General features: G+C 42.4%; 1 protein-coding gene across 2 annotated transcripts in view; it reads left to right on the forward strand.

Annotated features, from left to right (window-relative positions):
- Nucleotides 1-24,136, forward strand: part of ARHGEF12 (Rho guanine nucleotide exchange factor 12) — a 74,961-nt gene that overhangs the window by 24,525 nt on the left and 26,300 nt on the right. The window contains exons 2-17 of one of the 2 annotated variants that reach the window (XM_065696912.1): nt 7,292-7,315; nt 8,044-8,132; nt 9,736-9,792; nt 16,385-16,483; nt 16,899-16,948; nt 17,338-17,395; nt 18,206-18,384; nt 18,594-18,671; nt 19,128-19,247; nt 19,569-19,703; nt 20,760-20,831; nt 21,618-21,710; nt 22,058-22,168; nt 22,678-22,776; nt 23,669-23,711; nt 23,803-23,908. In XM_065696912.1, coding sequence (XP_065552984.1) covers nt 7,292-7,315; nt 8,044-8,132; nt 9,736-9,792; nt 16,385-16,483; nt 16,899-16,948; nt 17,338-17,395; nt 18,206-18,384; nt 18,594-18,671; nt 19,128-19,247; nt 19,569-19,703; nt 20,760-20,831; nt 21,618-21,710; nt 22,058-22,168; nt 22,678-22,776; nt 23,669-23,711; nt 23,803-23,908 — 1,413 coding nt within the window. The remainder of the gene's footprint in view (nt 1-7,291; nt 7,316-8,043; nt 8,133-9,735; nt 9,793-16,384; nt 16,484-16,898; nt 16,949-17,337; nt 17,396-18,205; nt 18,385-18,593; nt 18,672-19,127; nt 19,248-19,568; nt 19,704-20,759; nt 20,832-21,617; nt 21,711-22,057; nt 22,169-22,677; nt 22,777-23,668; nt 23,712-23,802; nt 23,909-24,136) is intronic. The other variant, XM_065696913.1, reaches the window with a different exon arrangement.

The raw sequence follows: 24,136 nt of genomic DNA on the forward strand, positions 1-24,136 counted from the left end.
AAATGCAGTTCTTTCTCCATGAAAAGCCCTGACATCAGCTCTTGGAAAAATCCAAGTGCTTGTGTCATGGAAAATAGCTGAGGCACTTGCTTGGGCTGGGACTGAATGACTGAACTGTGGATGAAACTTCTCGAGAGATGCTTTTCTTCTACCCTTTCCAGACATTACTGTTCATAGAGAAATAGAAACCCTTTCCATCTGGAAGTTTTACAGCCAAAGGATGCTAAGGAAGGAACTGCAGTTGGCTGTAGTATATTCAAAGTACCCTGCTTGTCGTTTTTCTTCACTGATTTTCATTTCATCTGTTTGACAGACACTGTTGCAAGCTCCTTTTAGTGCTGGTCACATCTACCTGTGAAGGAGTGTTTTCCACAGAGAGCAATGTCCATTTGGATACTACCTGTATCATCAGGAAATTCCATGTACCGCTTGTTCGGAGGCAAAATCTCCGTGTTCTTGTAATCTCTTTTGTGAAGAAGACTTCTCTTTTCTTGCTCCCTTCTCATGTCGCTGCCTTCTCTTCATCCCTCTCAACGAATCCCTCACCTGGAATAGCTCTCCAGTTAACTGCAAGAATGGAAGATACATGTATATTTATATAGTTATATATATTTTAATCTCAAAGAGGAAACATCCCTGTGATGGAAAGGTGTTCTCACTAGCACCAGTGGCGTGGTCTTTCCCTGTGGAAGTACCTTCCTCTTGCGGTCCTGACCTTGTCTTCTTAGAGACCATCAGAAACCTGCTGCATTTCCAGACATGTGAAAAGGCCTAATTGTTTTTTCCCTTGATTTTTATCAAATTGATCTTAACCTAGTTTGCACCAAGTGCTTAACTCAGCACTGGTGGTTGCCATAGCGCTGGTCCCTTGCACTGATCATTGTATTGATCCATCGGGAAGTGTGTTGACAGGCTGTATTGACTACTCTGCATTTTCTAACCTAAAAGGAGGATTGAATGGCGTATTCTAGTCATGGATAGAAGCATTGATGGGCCAGGAAAGCAGTGCAACGTTGACCGAGTTGGAGGTATTTATTAGGGTAAATCCAACTCTGGAGTCACTGTGGATGTTTAGAAGGTGGAGAACTGCGTGGGGTTGACACAGAAGGTATTAGCTCTGTGGGCTCTCCAGTCACTTCACTGTGTTCCATCGCAGAAGGCAGTAACTAGGCCTGTTCACGAGGCTGTCAGTAATGTAAGGCTAATAATGCCACGAAGGATTCTTCCATGAGTCATTGCGTCAGCTGTGGTTGCTGCCTTGGCCTCCTACAAAAATAACATGGAAACTTTTATTGCCTAGCTCGGTTTCGCCTCCTTGTGCACTTGCTATGAGTTCATAGGATCTGTCCGTAGGCTCTGACAGCTCCCAGGAATCCACGCTGTTTGCGTCTCATCTTCAGCCTCGCTGTTTCTCCACACCTCACATTGCAATCTGTTGCCATCGGTATGCAGTGGGGATTTTTTGAGGAAGAAAATACTGTGGTTTGCCGAGCTTATGTACTTTGATATGAGGAAAAGATGACATTGCATAAAAATGCTCTTTAAGTGGGTTAATGCTAAGGTAAATAGACTTGATGTGTTGAATCAGTGTTGTCCACAGAATAGCTGATGTGGTTCCAGCTGCAGTTTGTGGGCAGTACAGCGAAATGGCAGACTTCTGTCTGCGTTTTTTCTTGGTTGCTAATAGTTGCCCACTTGCTGCATCTGTGTTTCTCTCTATCCGCCTGTCATTTGCTATCTCGTCAGTTCCTTTTACTCACCCGCTGTCCTATACAGAATATGTCTGCCCCTTTTTGTTGTGACAGAAGACTGCCTTTAGCTCTATATTAAGGTCACGTTGGTGCTGCTTTTGTTCAGGTCATGTCAGCACTCTCCCATAATACCTTTCTCAGGGCTTTTAAGCCCTGCAAAAAACTGCTCTGGTGGATATGTGCATCTGCAAACTGGGAAACCAGACCTTTTGTTTCCTTTCTTCCCATCTCTTTCAAGATGAAATTCTGGGAATTATCTGCAGAATGGCATTTAAGGCATCCATGCTTGCTGTGCTTTCAAGGCACTTAGTTAAACCTGCTAGGTTTAGACATTTAGACAGAAAATGCAGCCTTTTTTCTGACGACTGTCAGTGCAGGGTGTTGAAAATGAAGCTTAATAGGTACTGAAGGAGTTCTAAGCACTAGATGCAATAGAAATAGTCATGAAATTTAACTGTCACCCAAGACCAGGCTTCGGTTCTTCGAGTTATAGGTTCTGATTGGGTATGTATGAGCAAGAGGAGAGTACAATCCGGCTCAGCCTTCCAGAAGTGTGGCTGCAAGTTACACAACTTGCTTTTTCACCATAATCCATGGAGGCGGTGCTGGCAAAAGGCTACTCATTGACTAATTTACTTGGTGGAAACCTCCTGAAGCAGGGTGATGTCATTTTAGGTAGACATAGTTTGGGGTTCTTGTTGGGGGGGGGGGTAGGTCAGACTTTGACTTAACCTTTGGTTTTCCTCTTGTCTTTCTAAATGCGTGAAAAAGAGGAGTGAGTGAACCTGTGATGTTTCTCATCTCTCCTATGTTTGGGGTGGTTGGGTGGGTTTGCTGCTTTCCTTTCAGGTTTAGGATTCTGAAAAAGGGTTTGCCTGTAACAAGCAACGTCTTATTTAAATGAAGCTAATAAAGCAACGAAGAAGCTTCTATTGCAACTGTTCATCTCCTAATTAAAGATTAGTTCTGTCAAGCAAGCAGTTTTTGGCTGTTGTCTTTTGTATGGGTTTCACAATATTTCTTACTCATCTCGGCACAAGTTGGAGTAATTTCTACTTGCGTGGTGCAAACACACACAGGCTTCATTTCAGGCATGTGAGTAGTCCTGCTGAAGTAAATGGGACTAAAGTTAGGCACATGAATAAATATTTCCAAGGTTGGGGCCCTCGTCTGAATCTAAATATTTTTGTCTTTGATCAGTTTTTGAGATAGCAGCTACTTGAATTCTGGTAATATTTTAGTATGGGAGGGCAAAAACCCAACATGGTTATCTGAACGCTGTGCTATTTATGGTCAGATATATTTTCAACCTCCTGGGCTAGAATGGAATGCTTTGTACTGTTGGAAGCTGGGAATCCTTCCTCGCTCTGCTGTGTTTTGACACATTAGGTCTTAAACCTGTCTTTTCCAGTCTTGGCTGCAGGCGCTGGTCCCGTCCTGAATGGTGCATGCATGTGTGAGCTAACTTGGAGAAGTATGATTTTTAATCCATGCTGTTAGTAGTTGTAGGTGTATTTCTCTCCCTTTGCTTTACGTTAAATAGATTTCCCTAATGCAGCATGACGAGCAAGACATACTTTCAGTAATTTGATGCATTTAAATGACTTGAATTATTTGACCCAGTATTTTAAAAACAAAATGGGATTTGGCTTTTAATTGGTGCCGGTATTTGGGAGAGTGGAACAACTTGTTTGGAAATGTGCTGATGTTCATCAGTTATCAGACAAAATGTCTACAGGGTTTTATCGTATAGCCTCAACTTGCCAGCTAGATTTGGAAGTAAGTCTCCAGCTGTTAACCGCACCCTGCTCTGCCTTCGGCTTGCAGGGTGTTTACAACAGTAGGTGAAATACGTTTTGCATGTTATATGTAGTGCCGAATACTATAACACACGGGGGATTTTCAGTGCTACTGCCAAACTTAATGCTATTTCAAAGTGAAGACTGAAATGCAAATAGTTGCTGGGTAAACTCATGGGAGCTCTTCTGTGTTCTTTGACTGTGCTCCATCCACTTTTGTTCTGCTTTCTGCTGTAGTATACAAGTGATTCAGTGTTTGGGAACTGAAGAACATCTTCAGCAAATCAAGAAGTGCTTGTTGGAGGTAGGAGACTGGAAAAAGAGAAGGAACTTCTGCACCGAGTGCTCCCTGCTGTCCGGCTAACCAAGGATGTTACATTGCAGTAGTAGTCTTAGCTCAGCTGACTCTTCCATCTTCATCATTCCTGTGATTTCATAACCCAGTGGCCTGGAATGATTTCAGGTCTGGCAGGAGAGTTTTTCTGGGGGATCTGGGGAGCTTCATCTCCAGTCTATCTGCCTAAAGCCCATCCCTTCCCACAGCATTGGCTTTTAATGGAATACTGCTGAACTAAAGCATGTGGAGCTCCCTCAGCCTCACCAGCTCTGGACAACACACTACATGTGCCCGAGAGGCTTTGCTGCAGCGGTGACCTGCTGCCTGCCCTGCTTCCCCACTGCGTCCCTCCCTGCTTCGCAGAAGAAAGAAACACAGGAAGCTGGCCGGTGGCCAAGGGGCTCCAGAGCTTCCGGGAGTCATTCCCGGCGTGCTGTGCTCCACAGCAGCGGGCCAGGGGCTTGGAGGGGATGGAGCACTGTGCTTCTGACACCCCAGATCTGCGCTGGGGTGTCCCTTCCCATGGGTCTCCGCATCACTGCAGTGGGGATGCTTCAGAGCTAGCTGGCTCCTGGCTGGTGCTGCCTGTGTGGGCTGAGGTGCTATACCTAGCTGTGAGCACAGTTACAGCCTCAGACTGGGAAGCTGGGGGGGTTTTGGCTTCCACACTATGGGACTTCTATGGTCAACATTAATGTCAAAGCACAGAAAAAACCTCATGATTATTCCAGTGCCATTATATATTATAAACTTCAGGGTTTTCTTTCTAAATAATTGTCAGTATTCTACTCACTATGAGTAGAAAGATTTTATATGACTTTCTAGACATCTAAAATAGAATGTTTGCGCTTCATCCTTGAACAGATAACAAATAGCTCTGAACCAGCCAAAATGGTACACCGGTGAACCAACCTGATTTTATTCATCAACGGTTTCTTTTGCTGCAGGAGCATAAGCTTGGAGTTCTGGGTGCCTGATAAGAAACACTATGGAATGAAGGCTTACACTTAAATGCTTCATTAAAACATTTGTTAGTATTGTTAGGACTCTATGCAGCTCAATAGTTCAAGTGCATTAGATAAAAATAGGAGTATAATTAATTTTAAACATCTTTTCCTGCCTCAGTGGAGGGACGATAGATTGTCTTCCCTGGATCCCTTCTTCTCCTTTTCTGCTTTTCAATTAAACACTTGATTACTACTGCATCTGTTCACCGTACAGTGTTCAGATGGGGTTAGGTTGGCCTGAGATGACTTGTTTGCTTTGCTTTGGGATTCGTGGTGTCTGTCTTGCATGAAGTAGTGTTTTACTGGCCAAACTTTGCAAATGGGAGGGCTGAATACTAAAAGGATCTGGCTTTGCAGGTAGAGCAGAATGAGGAGAGGCTTGAATTTGAATCAGAGTGGATTTCCCAGGCTTCTAAGATTAAAATAGTGCTTTTTATGGGGAGGAGCAAAGAGGCCTCCTACTTCTTGTAGGGTCTGTATGTAATCTTTTCCTTCAATTAACTAACCTCTATACTTTCGCTTTCTTTAGCTTTACCCATAGGTTGGTAAGGCTTATGTAATCAAAGGCCCTATTTATCCCCTTAATTTTGAAGCTGTTATTGAACGTCAACTGAATTGGATGCTGTTATCTAAAAGATGGCAAGTGTCTTGATGTGTATAATTATTTTCAGTAATAGTCAGACAACATTTTAATTTCACTTGCCTAATGTGTCACCAGATGTTCGTGTCAGAGTTGCCGTATTAGTGCATGTTTGCATAGGGGATTGGCATGTGTGAGCTGGCCAGCGTTTTGGGTGTACACGCATTTCATGGACTACCTATTATTCAAAGTAAGGGATTAAGTTGAGTACTTCTGCTGTGTATCCAGTTATGTTTTTCAGGTAATGGGAAGGGACTTACTGTAGCTTTAAGACTGTGCTATTTCTGGCTGTGCCACTCTCTATCTAGTTATCGAGGAAAAAGGAGTAGGTGAATAGGTGAACAAGGTGCCCCTCCTTTGGAGAAAGGAGCTTAAAACATGAGGTGTGCGTTTTGGGCAGTCATCTTGGTGGTGCTCGAGGAATCTTCTGTTGTAATGCTCTGAAATGCTCTTGGAGAATGGGTTGGTTCTGCGTGTTGGACCAGTTGTTGGACAGGGTCATTGCTTAAGCTCAGTTGAGTATTGAGATGGTGTGTGTGGGACTATCCTGCACTGGTGTTGTGTCGTTCTAACAGACTTAACATGGGACTGTTGTTTTTTACCAAATAAGTCTGCTTAAACCAAGCTAAATTAAAAAATAAAAAGTATTAGGTTTTAGATTTCTTTTTGCTTCCATTTTTTCTCTGCCTTCCTCTAACCCTCACCCCATAGCTTCTTGGAGAACCTGTATAAATAGGAGAAACTGAATGCAGCAAGGGTAACTAGAATGTGTATAATGGGAAGTTATTAGCTATAATAACTTTAAAAGTCTTCATTCAGAACAAAACTGGCTTAAATTATCTATCCTTTTACACAGCTCTAAATTTTTGTGTTGCTTTCCAACCAAAGGATCTAAGAACATTGAACAAAGAGGAATGGAGCTAAACTTCTAAAGAGTTTTGGGAAAAAGAGCTAGTTGTGCTTTATGAAAGCAGAAGTTGGTGCCTTAAGCTGGATGGCATGCACCTTGCTCTGTCATTTTTATATGGTAATTCAAGGGAAATAAAAATCCTGGTTTCAATAGTCTCACATCTTTTCCTTATTTAAATGCATATACCCTTTCTTCTCCATTTAACTGGATTTGTGTTATCTCTATGTCCTAGTAATAATATTTGGACTACTTAATATAATTTCAACTTAACTTTACTCTATTGTGCTGGTCTCAAAGATGACAAATTCATAGTTTCATGTAAATAGTAAGATCTTGTTAGGAGGAGATGTTATCATGAGCTCCTTTGTATATACCACAGAACCCACATAGGAGGGAGACAACCGGAATGTCTCAGCTATAGGAGGATTTTCAGTTAGAGTTTGGACCGTCAATAGGTACCAGGTACTCACTCCATCAGCAGGACAAAGAAGCTATGTTAATTTTTAGTGTATGGAATTAGTTGTAATGGGAGGAAGGTGACCCATGAGCTGCACTTATGTACAAAGTGTGAGCAAGCTGCTAGATGCTGAATATGAGCTCACAGATTTCTGTTCTTAGTTCTGTTTGAAACCTTAAGCATACTGATAATAATTCTTTACCCAGTTGAATCAGTCGTAAATGGACTAATAATTAGCTGAAGTAGAAGAACAAAAAGAGGCTTGTTCTCTTGTGAAGGTATTACAGCAGTGTAGTATAACTGTATATTTAAGCATTAGTGTTGATATCAAACATAATCTTGTGGAACAAAAAAAGGTCACTAAACTTCTGTTCTTTTCTTTCTTTTCAGGTTTCCTCTCAAAAAACCTACAAGGTGAGTTACTGATGTTTGACTTTTTTATCTGTATTGCAAGTTATGATACAGCATTTTTGAAGGAGGAATGCTTTTAAAAGAAAAAGAAAACCTAAAATGCACACAGATAGCAGTACCCATTACGTATGTAGGAAATTAATATCCAGATTGGGACAGGGTGCCAAAAATATACTTGGTGGTGCGCTTAAAGTACATGGCATAGTGTTACCACTTGCATTTCTGTTATGTACACTGGCAGGTTGTCTTACCTGAGATTTGAGATGGTCAGAGAAAGTGACACTCTGTTACTGAATGATGCACCAACGCTTCCTTTGAGGGGTATTCTCAATGTTTAATTTCTGCATGCAAAGCTCATTAAGGTTTGCTGGGAGAGGAGGTGGAGTGAAGATTTCAAGAGGTTTTCCAGTTTTATGGAGCTTGCATTTATTTTGCTTTGAAAATAAAACATGGCCTGGTGTTGAATAGGAAAGAGAATGCGCTTACTGTTACTAATTTGGAAGGTTAATGACACTGTTACCTGGATACGCTCCCAAAGATGGTGAAGGAGATCATTTTTCCGCTTGAATTCAGTCTGGGAATTAATTTTTTAAGTGAACTTAATGCATGCGTTTCCATCTAAATTCGTTGTTAGCAAACAGAACTAGATGAGGTTATTTCCAAGCTCCTCACCAGTTAGGCAGTGCTTCTGTGATCCGGTAGTCAGGATCCTCTGCTTTGGTTTGACACAGACACGGCAGCATTCTGAGCAGAGAGTCTCCAGCTGACAAGAAGCAGAAGGTCGAACGCTGCAGTAGTACACACGACTTTGATCCGACAGGTAAACTCCTAAAACTTCACAGGGGAAAATCTGAGCTTCGGTTGGAAAACGAATAGGGATTAAATCCAAATCATGTCAACAAATGTGGTTTTCCAAGTTGCGTTGTTCCGTGATTGCAAAGCCTTTTTGAAGCGTGTGGGCATTGAAATGCATATGGGCTTGCTTTTCAACATGCTCATCTACACAGCAGCTGTTAACTGTGCAAGAATAAACCTAGATTAGTGGTATCAGTGAAAAATTATAACTGCTTCCTGTTTCAGAGAGGGCAGGCTGAAATTTCAGTGGGCAAATACTGTCATTAGTTGTGAGTAGTTCTTTTGGCCTTTTTAGTTCATTTAGATCATTTAGTTCATTTAGTTCATGGAGCTGTTACAGGCTCAACTAGGACTGGTATTCCTTGTGGAGGTGTTGTTGTGTTGGGTTTTTTTTAGCCTTAGTGGATTTTGATCCACCTCTGTCACTTGTCTGGTGACTTTGTACTTCCCAACATGATACATCTGAAGATAAAACATCTAATTTTAATGGATATGCTCTCCTATGGCTTTTTTAACCTTCCAAAAAGTTTAATTAGGGTCAATTCAGTCAGCCTGTCCAGTGCTGGCTTGGAAATTAGGATGCATGCAGGGAGTCTCCATTCTCTCTCTGAAACACTAACCCAGTGACTACTGTGCGTGTTCATGAAATGCATGACAGGCTCTTGTCGAGCCTCCTGGCCCCATGCAATGTGCGTTTTTCATGTCTCTGCATTGTGCTTTCAGCCCAGTCTTTTCCCTGGGGCTTGCGGAAGACATGAGAGTTGAATGGAAGGGTGGTAGAACTTGTAGAATGTGTTTTTTGCACCAGACACTTGAAACTCATGTTTATAAAACATCCTGTTCCTTAATGCTTTCTGCCACCAGCTGCATGACTCCTTCCTAGCGTGCACAAAATAAATGGGCTTTTAATGTCGGTTTAAAAAAGAATCCCATAAGGGAGAGCACCTGAATTAGCACTTGTGTTTTCCTTTATCCTTGGGAATAAGTAATGTGAAACTATTTCAGGGTGGGAAAAGTTGGGGGAGGTCTCAGGTTATGAACCTGTTTTGTAGAAGGAATTTGTTTTCTTCAAAACCAAACTTCAGGAATCCTCTAATCTGAATTCGATGGAAAACATAGCAATTTAGAGAGCTGTTACCTGGCACCACTGTTAACTGCGCTTGTGAGCTGGTCTGAGAGATGAACTCTCTTATTTATAAGGGGGGAATTCAGAATGCTGGACAGCTATGCATATGTCAGTCACTTACTCTGGAGAGAAACATTTCCAGGGTTTCTATCCTGAGACTGGTTTTTATCCAGAGTACCTTTGGTAGGTCATTGCAGAGAACTTCTTTTATTGTGTCTTACATTCTGTGACAGATTCTTCGTGGTGTTACCTGTGTCTTCATGCTCGTATTATTCACCCCTTATTCCAAGTGTTTCACCTATGTTTTGTTCACATCTTATTTGTGTTTTGCACGATTTAACCTAATAAATCAGTCTGTGTTTTTCATGAAGTTTTTTTTTTTCTCATGTTTGGTCTCCATATTTTCTATATCTCTCTCTCCTTTTCTCCTGCTCTCGTGCAGATAGCTCCTCCAAGAAGACAAAGTCTAGTTCGGAGGAGAGTAGATCCGAGACATATGGTAAGCTAAAGCAGCTGCTGCAGCCTTGCACCTTTGCAGTCTGCTCCATGCTTTCTGTCTGTGCACCCAAGGCTTTTATTCTTTACATGATCCGCATGGTTGGCTCTGCAGCAGGGAGTGGGAAACTGGGTTTAAATGTTGCTTTGGTGTACCAGCTTGTAGTTTTTGTAGTGGCTGGAAACTAACCTGTACATGGTTCTGTTACCTGTTGATAGTTGGGAAAACTTGCTGAGGCGGCTCTTTTTGGAGATCTTGTGCCACTGGGTGTTTTTGGCGTTGTATGAAGATACAGCTCATGCCGGACTCCAGAAGAGTTTGTGGTTGTAAAAAAACCTGTGGAGGTTAATCTGGATGAGCCAGCAAATCTTCTTCTTGCTGTATCTCATGAGGATCTCATGTCGTGTTTCACAGAAGTGGAAAAATGCATGTGTAAATCTCAAAAAATGGAAGAATATGAGCTTCCTTCACCATTCTTTACTCTGGAGAAGGAGTAACTTCCCTGACAGTCCTGTTGTTTGGTGGTCTTTTGGATCCAACAGCTTCTGAGGACCCCTAGACCTAGTCTGAATCTGGCCGGTGCTGCTACACTTAATGTTTCTAAGTGTAGATATCCAGCTCTGTCTTGACTCCAGCCATGAGTTGCCTTTTCACTTCCTGGGGTTTTAATTCCTGATGTTTAAAACAGGCTGTAATACTTCCTGTTTTTCCTCTGAGAAAATCACTTGCTGCATAACCTGCTGTGGGCTTTTGGACAGGTGCAGTGACTCTTCCAGTATCAGCTTTATCATTCCACCAGAATAAAACTATCAGGTGTTAATGGCTGTGATCCAACTTCTTAAACCACCTAGGTAGTACCCAGTGATGCTGTCATAGCTCTGGCTGAAAGGAAAATTAAAAGCAAAAAAACCCCTAGAAAACCCTAATTCCAAAAACCACCAACCCTGAAGAGCATCTTCTGAACCAACATAGGCACGTTTGCAAACCCCTTTTAGTTGGTGCAGTTTAGGGAGGTGCAATCTGTTCCTTCTGTGAAAATGAGATCTCTTAACTTTCCCTGGAATTTTGCATCACATACTTTTCTTAAGGAAAAAGAAAATACGACAGTCTTGTTCCTCGGGGGGTGAGACTATTCCTGAGAAACTAAACAGGTTTTGAGAGTGCATTGCTTTGCTTCAGTGGAGCTGGAAACCTGTCCTGGGGAGACCTGGCTTGCTGCAGCTTGTACGTCTTCCTCCCATGCTCAGAAACAATGAACAGGGAAGTGGCCTGCTTGAAGAGCATTTTAAGATGATGCTTCTGATGAGCTTGTCTTGAAGCCTCGACCAGTTCTTCCCCTTGCCAGGTAGACGCTGGTTAGTGACAGCACAGTCAGGTTGACTGGATCCCTCTGTTTTGGACCTGATTAATTTTTGCCGAACGCTGCTTACCCATAATATACTGGAGGTGCTGTCAAGCTGTTGTAGGTTAATTACAGGAAACATTTGGTATGCTTGATGGAATGTATCTGTGTTTATACTTCTCCCTCAGTCTGTACAGTGTCCTGGTTTTCCATGTGTGGCAGAAAGAAACATGACTTCCTAATGTAAGCCTTTGCTTCCCCCTAAGTTTCCTGCAGATGCTTTACCATGTCCAGTATCTATGGGAGCAGTTTCCACTCATCCTTCCTTTCCAGTGGCCTTTGCTGTGTTGGAACTTGCCCTGCCTTTTTTCTCTACCCTCTGCTTTCCCCAGGTTCTGTGGTATGTGTAGAGAAGCCTGCTGTTTGCTTTGGATGGGACCAAAGTATTTAAAACCCTACAAGTAGAAATACTGTACTGATAGGTTTCTCGCTGGTGACTGGATGTTAGGTGGCTCTTTCTTTGGCTAGCCATTGGACAGTGAATAATAGAGACGTCTTGAATGACAGCAGCAAAAGGAGGTGTGGCTTTTGTCAGTGTGTTTGTTCTTACCTCTTGGAATTCTTAATTAAGGAGCAAGGGACCAGAATTTCTTGAAGTATGAGTGGCTTCGGGAGGGCAGAGTGGTTAGGTAGGGAAATTGTGCCAATATATAGAAGCTGCTCTATAGTGCCGTGAAACTTCTTCCATACATCCAACCATCTCGTGTCTGCGTATTTAACAAAACTTAGATGATCAGGAGAGTGAGTAGAGTTTGAGATCTGCTGTGATTTACTAATGAGTCCCATAACCTCCCACAGTACTTGATATCTGTAGCATTCCTGTCTCTTAAGTGAATTTGGAATTGAAGTTAGTGACAGGTGAGAGATAACAGTTAGTCTTCCCTTGTCCCTTGTTTGCTCTCCAGGGATATCTTCCCTTATATATAGTAACAATGAGTTTCTGGTCCAAATAATAGACTAGGTTGTATACATATTCTTTCACACGTTCTTAACAACTTTTGGGATAAGTTTTTTAATCTTTGTGTTCGAAACCCCAGATTTTGCTCCTGTTGAGATATTTTGGAAGTGAATTTACTTTTCCTGTTTTGTTTCTTGCAGTTCTTGTCAGCCCTGTGTCTTTATATTGTGGCCACCATTTTTGCCAGCCTGTTAAAAGGACTCTCGGGAGCCCCTCATCACTACCCTTATAATAGCCAGGAAGGGCTGGGAGTGCAAGGGGCACTCGACCACAGGGGTTGAATGTGTCGTTGCCATGGGAGCAGATAGTCCTATTTATCATGGGTAAAATACATGGTTCTCCTTTTGAGAAAGGTTACCAAGCCTTGTTTTATGCACAGTATTCAGTGCCATTGTTACTAACAGTTTTAACTAGGCACTGCACTGATTTCAAACTGTATCGTTTTTGCATTGACTTTGCATGTCCTCTGTTACCAGGTTAGTGGAAGAATCTGAGGAATGCTGCCATTATGGTCTGAAGACCACTGTAACCACTAGAACCAAGTGAAATCCAGAATTTCATCCTATGAGATGTTTTTCTGAATATAAGCTGATAGTTTTATGTATGTTGTGGATCAGGGTTTCTGGAAGTATTTGATAGAAATAAAGCTTCCCAAATGAAGTGAACCATTTAGGCACTCTCAGAAACCCCAAGGAGTTTGTTTTTGTTTATTGAATGATTCATGTCAAATCACTATATTAAACTGCATTTTGCCATGGTGGCCTCATGCCTCCAGGGAGGTTATAGTTCACGAGTCTCCTCCCATGCTGTGTCCCACACAGTTTGATCAGAGGAAGAGCTGCGTTGTCTTATGGGAGTTGTAATTCAGGTCTCTGTTCTCTCTAGTGAGTCAGGTTCAGAATGAGCCCCTGCTCTCTTCGTTGTGCACTGCTTGGGAAATGGAATTTCCTATTTTAGTGAATAACTTCCAGATACTTAGGATGTGTAGAAGCGAAGAAGGTAAATGGTCCCTCCACTAGAGAAGCTCTTGGACAGTCAGAATGTATCTGGCAAGATGCTTGATACAGTCGTTTTTACAGTGGTGTCAGGGACCTTGAGAAGTTTGGACTTTAACCTTCCTATTAACCAAAAGGCCCCCTTGTAATGGGGCTGGAGAACTGAGAGCCATGGTGTTGCAGAGGGAATAGTGCCACCTATTGAAGAGCTGATCGTTTGGCTCTTCTTGCAGTTCCTGTTTTCTGAGACTGGTCATTTGTAACTGCTTTCATTTTTAATCTGAAACCTCTTGAACTGCAGCACACAGCAGATCTACTGTACTCTTGGCTTGAAGCTGTACCAACAAGTTTGGGGGATTAGACATGTGGTCTGATTCTGTGTACTTGGAACATAGTTACAGTGATATCTTCCTCGCTTTATGCCATCCAGATACTGTCATGTGAAAGTGAAGGTGGGAATAAGATGATTATTGATTTGAGTACTGTCAGTGAGGAATTCTGTTGACCTCGTAATGTTAACTAAGTATCAGGGGGAAAAAGTGAAATATCATGCTAAGATACTTCAAAATGAATGACTCCATTCATTCCCTCTGGAGAACACTAGGAATTGGAACATGAAAGCAAAAAAGGGGAATGCAGAGCTGATTGCTGATTGCTAATATGGGCTCTTCGCTGTTGCCCCAAATTCATAGACTTTAATTAAAGTGCATGAAGTTGGTGTAGTTACTAATTTAATACAAGGATTCCTGTATGTACTTGTGATACCAGGCGTGACGGTAGCAGCTATTGGAAACTTTACATTGTGTGTCATTGAGCTCTCAGTGGTTTGTGGCTTTTCTTTAAGTTCATTCCAGAGTGCCTAATGAGGTGTTCAAGGTACAAGATGTGGGTTATGAAAACATTGCTGCTCTAGTCTTAAAATTCCACTCCTATAAGCAGATTTCACATTGAATGTATTTTACTTAAAGAACAAAAGCGAGCAAATGACACACTGGAGAGGGTCACTGCTAGTTTTGCCTCACATCAGAGCAAAAGAGAGCATTTGAAGGCTGCTCTTTTTTGTCTATGTGGTCCAGAGAGAGAGTGCTATCAGAGCAGACCTAGTTCTGCAGGTAATACTGTTATCTTCAGAAAACTTTCAGATAACTTCATTGAAATAGAGCATGGTATCTCCCAGCTGGTCTACCTGGACCTTGTTCCAGCCTTTTCTATTGTATTAGGAGGAGGGTTAAGTGCCTGTTTCTTGTCTGAAGGGACTAAATGAAGGGAAAAAAACAATTATGGACTAACTTGTGTTCAAGTCCTAATATCTGTTGCCTCCCAATTCAAAAATGAAAAGGTGGTCTTGGGAGAAATTGAGTTGTGTGGTGTGAAACAGTTTAATTTGATTCTAAGAGTATGGTTGGGACTTAAATTGTACTCTGTAGGGTCAACGTGTGTTGCACATCCTGCTGCATTGCCATTGCTTTGGCATCAGGTCCATTCAAGGAGGAAGCTTATCAGTAGATTCAAGGGTTACTGGTGATGGAAAAGAAAGTAACTCAGTGGAAGGGCACTATGCAGGGCTATACTGTGCCTTTAAACAGGGACAGTTCTTGTGAGTCAAAAGATTAGTTAGTGCCTTACTCATAAAACCTGTACGTCTGGCAGCAGGATTTAAAACGAGCTGTTTTTATGGAATAGCATATGTGCTCGTTCCCACACCCCACCCTGGGGCATCATTCTTGTGAAGTGAGACTTAAAGAAGCTTGGTCCTATGGAAGAATGGGAGGTACAAAAGGGAGAGGCATTTTAATTCACTTAACTATATAAAGAGGGTGTGAAAGGTGGTGGGGTTTTTTCTTCATCTGCTTTCACCTTGCATCCATTCCATCAGCTTACTGCAGATAGCTGTATATAGCATAATCCGCCCCTACTTTATTGGCAGAAGGGGAAGTTAGTGGGATATGATGCTATGATCAGGCTGCTGCCGAAGTGCTGCAATACAACCTTTTCCACTATTCCCACACCCATTTTCATATATGCTACACTGGAGGAGTACAGGGCTGACTGGGCAGACAGTATTTTCTCTTAAGGCTTCTCATTTCCATTAGGAGTTGCTCTAGAGAAATGAAAGGAGCTGTAGTGGTGCGAGAGTAATTTAAGACCTGCGTATGACTCCACACTCTGTTACAAGGAATTCCTTAAAAATGACTGCAGGAAAGACAGTCTTGCTGGGACAGCATCTTCACAATTCCCTTTGCTCCTTCTATCCTAAATGAAACTGGTACACTTTTGGTATCTGTGGAGAGCTCCAGTTCTTTCTCGAGATACTGGTGTATGAACTGAAGAAGCAAAGCAAGCTGATAGAAGTAAGGGTGATGCTCAGTTCATTTTCAGGTGAACAATAAACATACACAACATCTCACCTTTTCTAAATGCTGCACCTGCTAGGTACCTTTATCTCTGCAGCAGGATTTGTGTTCCCTTTATATGGAGTAATCCTAACACAGGGAAACAAAACAAGTTACCTTTGATGTCACACAGCAAGTTAAAGGAGGAGCAGAATCAAACTTGCATCTCCTTGTATTTTGGCTCCGTACTTCAGTAGCTCAGTGGGAAGCATGGTCTTGACCTGTTCAGTGTAGTAAGCGTGGCCTGTACTTCCTTACTGCTGCTGCTCTGGTTCTGAGCTATAAGCTCATCTCTGACAGAAGATGCCCCAAGATGAGCTTTCTGCTGAGAACTGGGAGAACATTTCCTGTTTAAATCTGTTTCAGTCCAACCTGCTGCTGTTGGTCTGAGCGATTTGTGAGTTCTTTAATAGAGCAGCTTGTAAAAGATGTTTGGTGTTGTGGATGGTGAACTGGACCATGACAGCCCTCCACTGTACTTCGGAGAACTATCCAGACAAAGGGAAATTATGCTCTTTGGTTCATGCACATAGTTACTCTTCCTTAAAAGCTGCTTTTGCCTCAAGTTGTGTCTGATGTGCCAGAGCTGTCTGCATCTTTGCTGTTGTATATCTCTGTTTCGTGTAACTGAAGCAATAAGCTTGACCTGTCTTGATGTTCCTGTTTCTGGACTGATGCCCTGTTTCTGTCTCCCATATATTTTTTCCCCTCTGTTGTATTATGCCAGTTTCTTTCAGTACTCTGTGATTATCTAGGAGGATAAGGTTTTGGACTGATGCCTAGCTTGTGTCTCTTTGTATTTCTCTCCTTCTCTTTCTTCTGCCCTTTCCCCACCTTTCTTATGCAGGTCTTGTTCAACGGTGTGTTGTTATCCAACGGGATGAAAACGGTTTTGGGCTGACAGTCAGTGGAGACAACCCAGTCTTCGTGCAGTCCGTCAAAGAAGGTAAGCAGGCTTGCTGGATGTTCTAGCCAGAGAGCAGCCTAGAGGGTTCTCATGTGAATTGGAGAAATACTTGCATGTCTTGGAGGTGAAAACTCCAGACGCCCTCCTCAAAAATGGGATGGCTGTAGCTTGAGGAATGAATGTTCAAGGACAAATTGGGATGCAGTGAACTGATGTATTTGGAAACTGACTTCTTGTGTCTGAGTGGAAGTAAGTGCGATGGGATTGTGGCTTGATGTAAAATAAGAGCAGAAGTGCTCTAGTCTGGGTACTCAGAGATCTTAATGTGATAGAGGCAGGGGGAGTTTGGGTGAGTGTGGCAAATAGCTTTGCATGGAGTTACAGAAGTCCTTAAACCTTCTTTGTTTTGAACGCTTCTGTTGAAATTGAACTAAATGATTTCTTGCCTCTCTAGATGGAGCAGCCATGCGGGCTGGAGTGCAAACAGGGGATAGAATTATCAAGGTAAGGGCATTCAAATCATCAAAGAAATGGGTCCTTTGTCTTAAATGATCACTCCCTGTTCTCTTTTCCTCCCATACAACTAAGAAAGAAAGTCAGTAACTAAAAAGATATTTGAACTATGGCTGCAAAAGGATGGTTGTGCTGCAGTAGCTGCCTCAGATAGAGCTGTGATTTCAACTAAGCGTTTGAATTAATGAATTAAATTAGCTACCCTAATACTTCTTCTTCCTGGTCAGAGGTGGGTTGCTATTTTCTTTGTGTTGCTTGGTTTGCTTTGGGGTGTGTGTGTACGGTTTTCTTCTTGCAGAGCTCTGCTCCCTGAGATAAACTGTTAGAAGCTGGGAATGAATAGCTAAACACTGATAACTTTCCCTTCCTCTCTACCCCAGGTGAATGGCACTCTTGTAACACACTCAAACCATTTGGAGGTGGTAAAGCTGATCAAGTGTAAGTAATGGCAGATTACTGTTTTCGTCCCTGTGCTCCTTTAAAGCATGAAAGGCATAATCATAAAGGACAAATGACAGATTCCGCTGTCAAGTGAGAAGGATACGGTCTAACCGTGCCCCATGCTGAGAGATAAAGGATGTGTGTGAAACAGTGAAGTGAAATTGGGGTAATTTTGACCTCTCAGACTTGAGCTTCTACATGCTTCTGCAGCTTCTCCTTAGGTTGGTGTGAGGTGTCCCTGCCCATGGCAGGGGGGTTGGAACTAGATGATCTTGAGGTCCTTTCCAACCCTAACTATTCTATGATTCTATAAAATTACCATCAAACTTTGCCTATGAGTCTTCCCACCTTTTGAGTCCATGTTAAATACCATAGCTATTCAGACACCCCTTATTGTATGATGCCTTCAGGGTACTGCTGTTTCTAAAGGGAAGTACCTTCTTGGTTGCTCTTCTTGTGCAAGGAAGAAGGTGGTAGTGGTTCCTTCCACCCTAGCAAAGCTTATTTTGTGGCATGAGCATATGTATACTGTAAATGTAACCTGGTAGATGTAACCTGCTGGACTAGAAATTGGATTGTGTGCTTTTATGAAGTATGATTAACATGAAAGTTTTTGGATTACCTGAGCTTTAATCGGAAGTCTCTAAAACTGAGCTGTCAGTGCTCTCAGGATCTCTGGTTTGAAGAACAGATGGGTGAAGAATGGTCTGAGTTTGGTCTCTAGGGCAAAATGACAAGCAGAGAAACAGCAACCCTTGAAATCTGCAAGTGTGTCTGAAAGGTGACTTGTTCTTGTTCTCCCTGCAGCGGGTTCCTATGTAGCTCTCACTGTTCAGGGGCGCCCACCAGGGTCGCCTCAGATTCCATTAGCTGATTCTGAAGTGGATCTGGCAGCGTTTGGTCATATGTCTCCCATCATGACATCTCCCCATTCGCCTGTCGCATCAGGAAATGCGGAAAGGATTACTAGCCCAGTGCTTGTGGGGGTAAGATTTAAAGCTCTTTTTCCGAAGAACAGTGTAGCAGTGGAAGAAATGTAGCCATATGTGTTTTTTTCCTGAATTGTTTTGCTTCTTATAGGGCTTTTCAGAGCCTGTAGTTAGGAAGTGGATGAAAAGTGGGCATATCCATTTGCCTTGTCTTTCTTCCTAGCCCCACCAAAAAACCCATCTCTTACTCTCTCCATATCTTCTAGGAGGAGAATAATATTGTCCACAACCAGAAGGTGGAGATTCTGAGAAAGATGTTACAGAAAGAGCAGGAACGGCTGCAGGTACTGGAGCTGCAAGAGCTGGGGAGGGGTGGAGCAAAGTATGATGCAAATAACAAAGATCAGTTGTTGAATCACTGCTTAGCAGCATCTTCAACATTCCCACGCATCGCTTATGTTTCAGCTTAGCTTTTCTGTATCCCAGCCTAACACCAGAGATCTAGCCGCTTTCTGAAGTGGAAATGTACATATCCCTCTGTCTGATCTAATCCTTGGGCAAGTAAGCATCTTTGAGGGATTCTGGGAAATCTCAAGAGTGTGGTTATTTTTATATGTGGCACAGGAGAGAGAGGGGAGCTATATAAAATGGCCATTCTGTTGCATCCACTTAGTAGGTGTGCGGATGTGCTGTTTATTGGTTTAAATGTGTCAGTGGGGATTGTAAGCAGTAGCAGGTTGTAGTTCTAAGCTTTGCCATTGACCAGATACTGAGCAAAAGCTCTTAAAATTATCTTTCAGTCTCTGCAAGAAGAGTATAACCGATCACCCACCACGCGACTCTTCAAAGAGATACAGGAAGCGAAGAAGCACATTCCTCAGCTGCAAGAGCAGTTGTCCAAAGCCACAGGCTGTACTCAGGTAACAGAATGTGTCAGGCTTCTCTGTGCTATGTTCCGGGTGAAAATTCTTGGGGGATGATGATGTTGTGGGCAAGCAGGAGCTCCCTGCCATGTGCTTGTACAGGCAGATTGCACCCTCTAGAGTTGAGACTTGTAGTTAGGCTTGCAGAGGCTGTCGAGCAATACAATGCAATGTCAATATGTGAAGCAGACTTTAAAATGGACTTTCAAATCAACAGTGAAAAAGTGCTTTTAAAACAGTAAGTGCAGGGTTTAAGGATTGACTCTTGAAATACTTGGCTTGCTCTGTGCTGTCTTCCAACGCACTTTATCTTTCTAGGATGGAGTCTTGTCCTCCAGGTCTGTGACGGACTCGCTGCAGATCAGTGAAGTGGAGGCAGAGAGTGGGGATTGTGTGAGCAAACTAGATTACAGTGGTGACAGCCCCTCCCGACCAAACAGTGACATTACTGATGTGAGTCTTCAACAGCTCCATGACTTTGCTTCTGCATGGCTTGGATTTAGTTTTCTAGTAGAGATTCTTTGTGTTTGTGTTGTCTTGTGTATCATACATATATACTCTGACTCAGTAACACTGTATTACAAGAACAGGCTTCTCAGTACACACCAAAATAAATTCGCAAGAAAACATACCATATTGGACTTCTCTTAGGATTGGGGAAGAAATAGCATGGGGTTTGGGTTTTTATCCAGGATTAGATTTTCCTGGCACAATCCCTGAAACCAGACAAAGAAAGATGGATGCCAGCATCTTTCTCAGAACTCACAGATGCCAATTAGAGCATCTTCTAAGAGTATGGTAATGTTCCAGTTGTGGTAGCTGTGACTCAGATCTAGTCAGTGGGCAAGTTGCCATGAAAGTGGGGAAGAGCTTTACTTGTACCAAATACGCTTCAATTATTGCCAGCAGTAAAGGCTCTTAATCTGTTCACTCGTTAGTTATCAATCTGTGTGCTCATATGGTCTCCCCATTGGAGTGCCTTAGCACCTAATCCTTAATTAAGAGTCACTATCTGATTAGTGCAGAGCAATTGAGACTCTGTACTTGGGTTTCGGCCTAAATTTGTGGTTTAACTTAAGGATGTGGGAGCTAAATATGTACTTGTGTTTGGAAGTAAAAGGAAGATGGGTCAGATACACCTCTAAGATGTGAACATGCGTGACTGTTTTGCTACATTCCAACTCCAAACCTGACTATATATCCCCATGTTTGTATATAATAAATGCAGAACAAAATTCACAGCTATCTTCCTAATCAAATTCATCCTGTTAGTATTGTGGATGGTATGTGATCACTGAGAGATGACTGACACACCAAACAGTCAAACGCCTGGATATTACTGTGCACACACTGAAGATAAGCCAACAGCACATGCTTTTTGCATGTTTAACAGTTCACTCTGACAGAAAGGAGAAGTTTTGGTTGTTGTGGCTGAAAGACATAACTGTGCAGTTCTCATTTTCCTGGATTTGCTGGTACTTACCAGAATTGAACTTCCTTCTTGTCCAGAGTCCTCGCAGTGGCTTGAAGGAGCGGGTTTATCCAGATGAGAGCCCAGAAAAGACTGAGGTTCAAGATACCGTGAGTACAAAACATAAAGTGTCACAACGGCATCTCCTGTAATGGGCCCATTAAAACCTTGCTGGGTTTCTTCACTGTCTGTGTGGAGCATGCATCAACTTTGGTTTGGAAATTAAAATGCAATTAAAATTGTGCAGGGAAAGTTAATTAGCTGAGTAAATGTTTATGGAGCTTAAGAGCAGGCACATTTAGAGCTGAGAAACATATCATCAGCAATAAAACAGCTGGACCTAGAATAGGTAGAGCCGTTGTACATACTTTATTCCTTGAGTGCAGCAGTAAATGATGAAGTCTTTTCTTTAGGACACTTGGTCATTATGAGGCTGTCATTGTCAGTTATGGGCTCAAGATTAGGTAGAAGTGAAACACAGCAGAAAGCGCAGACCTATGTGAACACGTTCTCTTCCTTAGGATGGCTTCTGAAACGTTTTTCCCCTCATCTGCTTGACTTTCGAAAGTCGTATTTATCCATTTGTACTGAGATGGCATTTGTCATATGCCACATGCTTAATGTGCTCATGTCTGTATACGATGCAGTTGGTGTTGAATCATCTGATTTAATCTGTTTTTCTGAGTGCTTGTAACTTGGGAGAAGCATTTGTAAGGGGATCTTGTAACTGCAAAATTGGGTAAGGTTGAGTAAAGACAAACGGATTTCCACTGGGTTTTGAGATCAGTATTTCTAACTTGGTAAAGAAGTTTTACTGTGCCAAGAGTGTAATAGCACTGTGCATTTCCTCTTTCCCTTCCCTGTCTTTCTTTTCCCTTGCTTCTGACTCACCACAGGATTCCCAGTCCAGTGTTGGAAGTCCTTTATCCCGAGTGGTGCCTCAGATCATTGGAGCAGAGGATGATGACTTTGACACTGAACAGGAGCAGGTGGGAATGACTTGTAGCCACCCCTTTTCTCCCTCAACCAGAATTCTTCATTCTGTAGTATGCCATCTTTGATATCTTCTGTTGCTGTCACAGCAATATAGCTGCCATGGCTTTTGGCATACTTATGTGGAGTTATTTTAGCTGTCCTTTGCTCTGGATTATATTTCATTATATTGTACTCAGGGCTCGGGAGCTCTTTCTGGGATGTGAGAATGGCATCACAAGGGTCTGGAATTGATCAGTTTTAATTAAACAAACGAGGAGCTGAGCTGTTGGAACAAAGCTTCTTGGGTTTTCTACCAATAGCTTTCTTGAATAATTGAAATAGTTTCCATGCCTCTCTACAGATTAATGGACAGTGCAGCTGTTTCCAAAACATCGAGCTCCTGAAATCTCGCCCAGCTCACCTGGCTGTTCTTCTGCATCATGTGGTGTCCCAGTTTGACCCTGCAGCATTGGTAAGATGATCTGGAATTGCTGTCCTGGCCCAAATTGGTAGTCTTAACCGGTGTATCAGGATTTCCTTGTTCTTACATAGCATTGTCAGTGACATAGCTGTATCAGCAAGGAGAGAAATGCAGATCCTGTGCGGACCTGAGAGTATTGCAGATAAATGAAGAGAAGCATGAAAAGAGCCTCCCTTACATTTAGTTGTTTACAAATAAGGATTTAGCTCTTGAAAGCATTTAATTGTACCCTGAGGAGGTGGGATCAGTTTTCTGTGGGGAAGGTCTGATCCCCCTTCCTCTCTCTTCCTGCCCACCCTCACCTTTCCCTTCTCTGCTGGTTACCAGGGCAGCCAAGCTGAGGTTACCTGAGCCATCTAGATGGCTCAAAGTAGTTAGGAAGAGTTTCAATCCACCACCACTGAATTCCTTGAAATATCTGGACAAAAACTTGGGAGTTAGGGGTGTTAGAAGAGTTCTCATGGTATTGCTTAATAATTTCTTCCCTCTGTTTCCCACAGTTGTGCTACCTTTACACAGACTTGTACAAGCAGACCAACTCCAAAGAGACTCGGCGTGTCTTCCTTGAGTTTTACCAGTTCTTCTTGGACCGAGCTGCAGTACGTTCCAGTCATTTCTTTCACTTTCAAGCATATCTAGCAAGTTGACTTTCCCCCCTCTCCTCTCTCCTGAACTGGAAAAAACTAAGGAGTTATTTAAGTTCTCCAAAATAAAAAGGTTTTCTTGTTTAGATGTTACCAGTGAATGTGGCAAAATACAGCCATAGGTGCCTGGTAACTCAAGAAATCACAGGGAATGTGTTGTCTGGTAGAAGAAACAGGCTTTTAATACGTAAGCAAGCTCTAGCTGTTATACATTGTCTTTTAGGTAATAATTGCTGCATATATTGATGTAGGTATTACAAGGATTGGGAAATTTTATGTGTCTGTTGGAAAACCTGAGAAACTTCTATGCTGTCTTAAGTTGGTCTGCCAGATAGTGTAGCAGAGGCTAGAACCATGTCTTTAGATAAAATAATCCTTCTGTAATATAACACAGATTCAAAATAGACATAGATTCAAAAGGGACTGTAGTGACAGGACAAGGGGTAATGGGTTAAAACTTAAACAGGGGAAGTTTAGATTGGATATAAGGAGCAAATTCTTCCCTGTTAGGGTGGTGAGGCACTGGAATGGGTTGCCCAGGGAGGTTGTGAGTGCTCCATCCCTGGCAGTGTTCAAAGCCAGGTTGGATGAAGCCTTGTGTGGGATGGTTTAGTGTGAGGTGTCCCTGCTCATGGCAGGGGGTTGGAACTGGTTGACCTTAAGGTCCTTTCCAACCCTATCTATTCTATGATTCTATGAAAATGGGAGTCTCCCCTTTGATACCTTCAGGTGTTCAGGTTGTGTGACTTGAGCTTGTGAGGGGATTTTCTTGTGTGTTTTGTACTGTATGTTTTATTGGGGTGGTGTTTGCTGTGTCTGTTCTCCCAGCTTTTCTTTTCCTTCACAGAACCTGAAAGTTCCAGTTCCAGATGAAATCTCCTTAGAACTAGGTAGGGTGCTCTTCCCTTGGTTATCTCTTCCTGTGTTTCTCCTGTCCGAGGCAGTCCAAGAGGATTATCTATTATCTGTTCTAATTTACAGAAAGAAGAAGGCCAGAACTCCTTCCTGAAGAGCTTCATCGTCAGTTTATACAAACTATGCAAGATAAAGTCTGTCCGGAAGTTCAAAGGAATCTGGAAGATTTCAGGTAACAGCAGTTATACATGTAGATTTCGCTTAATTCATGCTTGCCTTCAGTCAGTGTGTTCTGTATAGGGGAAGTCCAAACTCAAGGGACATAGTAATTCATCTTGGACTGAATAGGAAGATGCCACTGGAGAGGGCCTCCAGGCTCACCCTGTGACCAATTCTTGAATGTTTTTTGACACTGTGTTCAAAGTAATTGCAAGATCAGTTTTAGAGCTTTGATTCTTCA

Source organism: Lathamus discolor, chromosome 17 (assembly GCF_037157495.1).
Source record: "Lathamus discolor isolate bLatDis1 chromosome 17, bLatDis1.hap1, whole genome shotgun sequence".
NCBI lineage: Eukaryota > Metazoa > Chordata > Aves > Psittaciformes > Psittacidae > Lathamus > Lathamus discolor.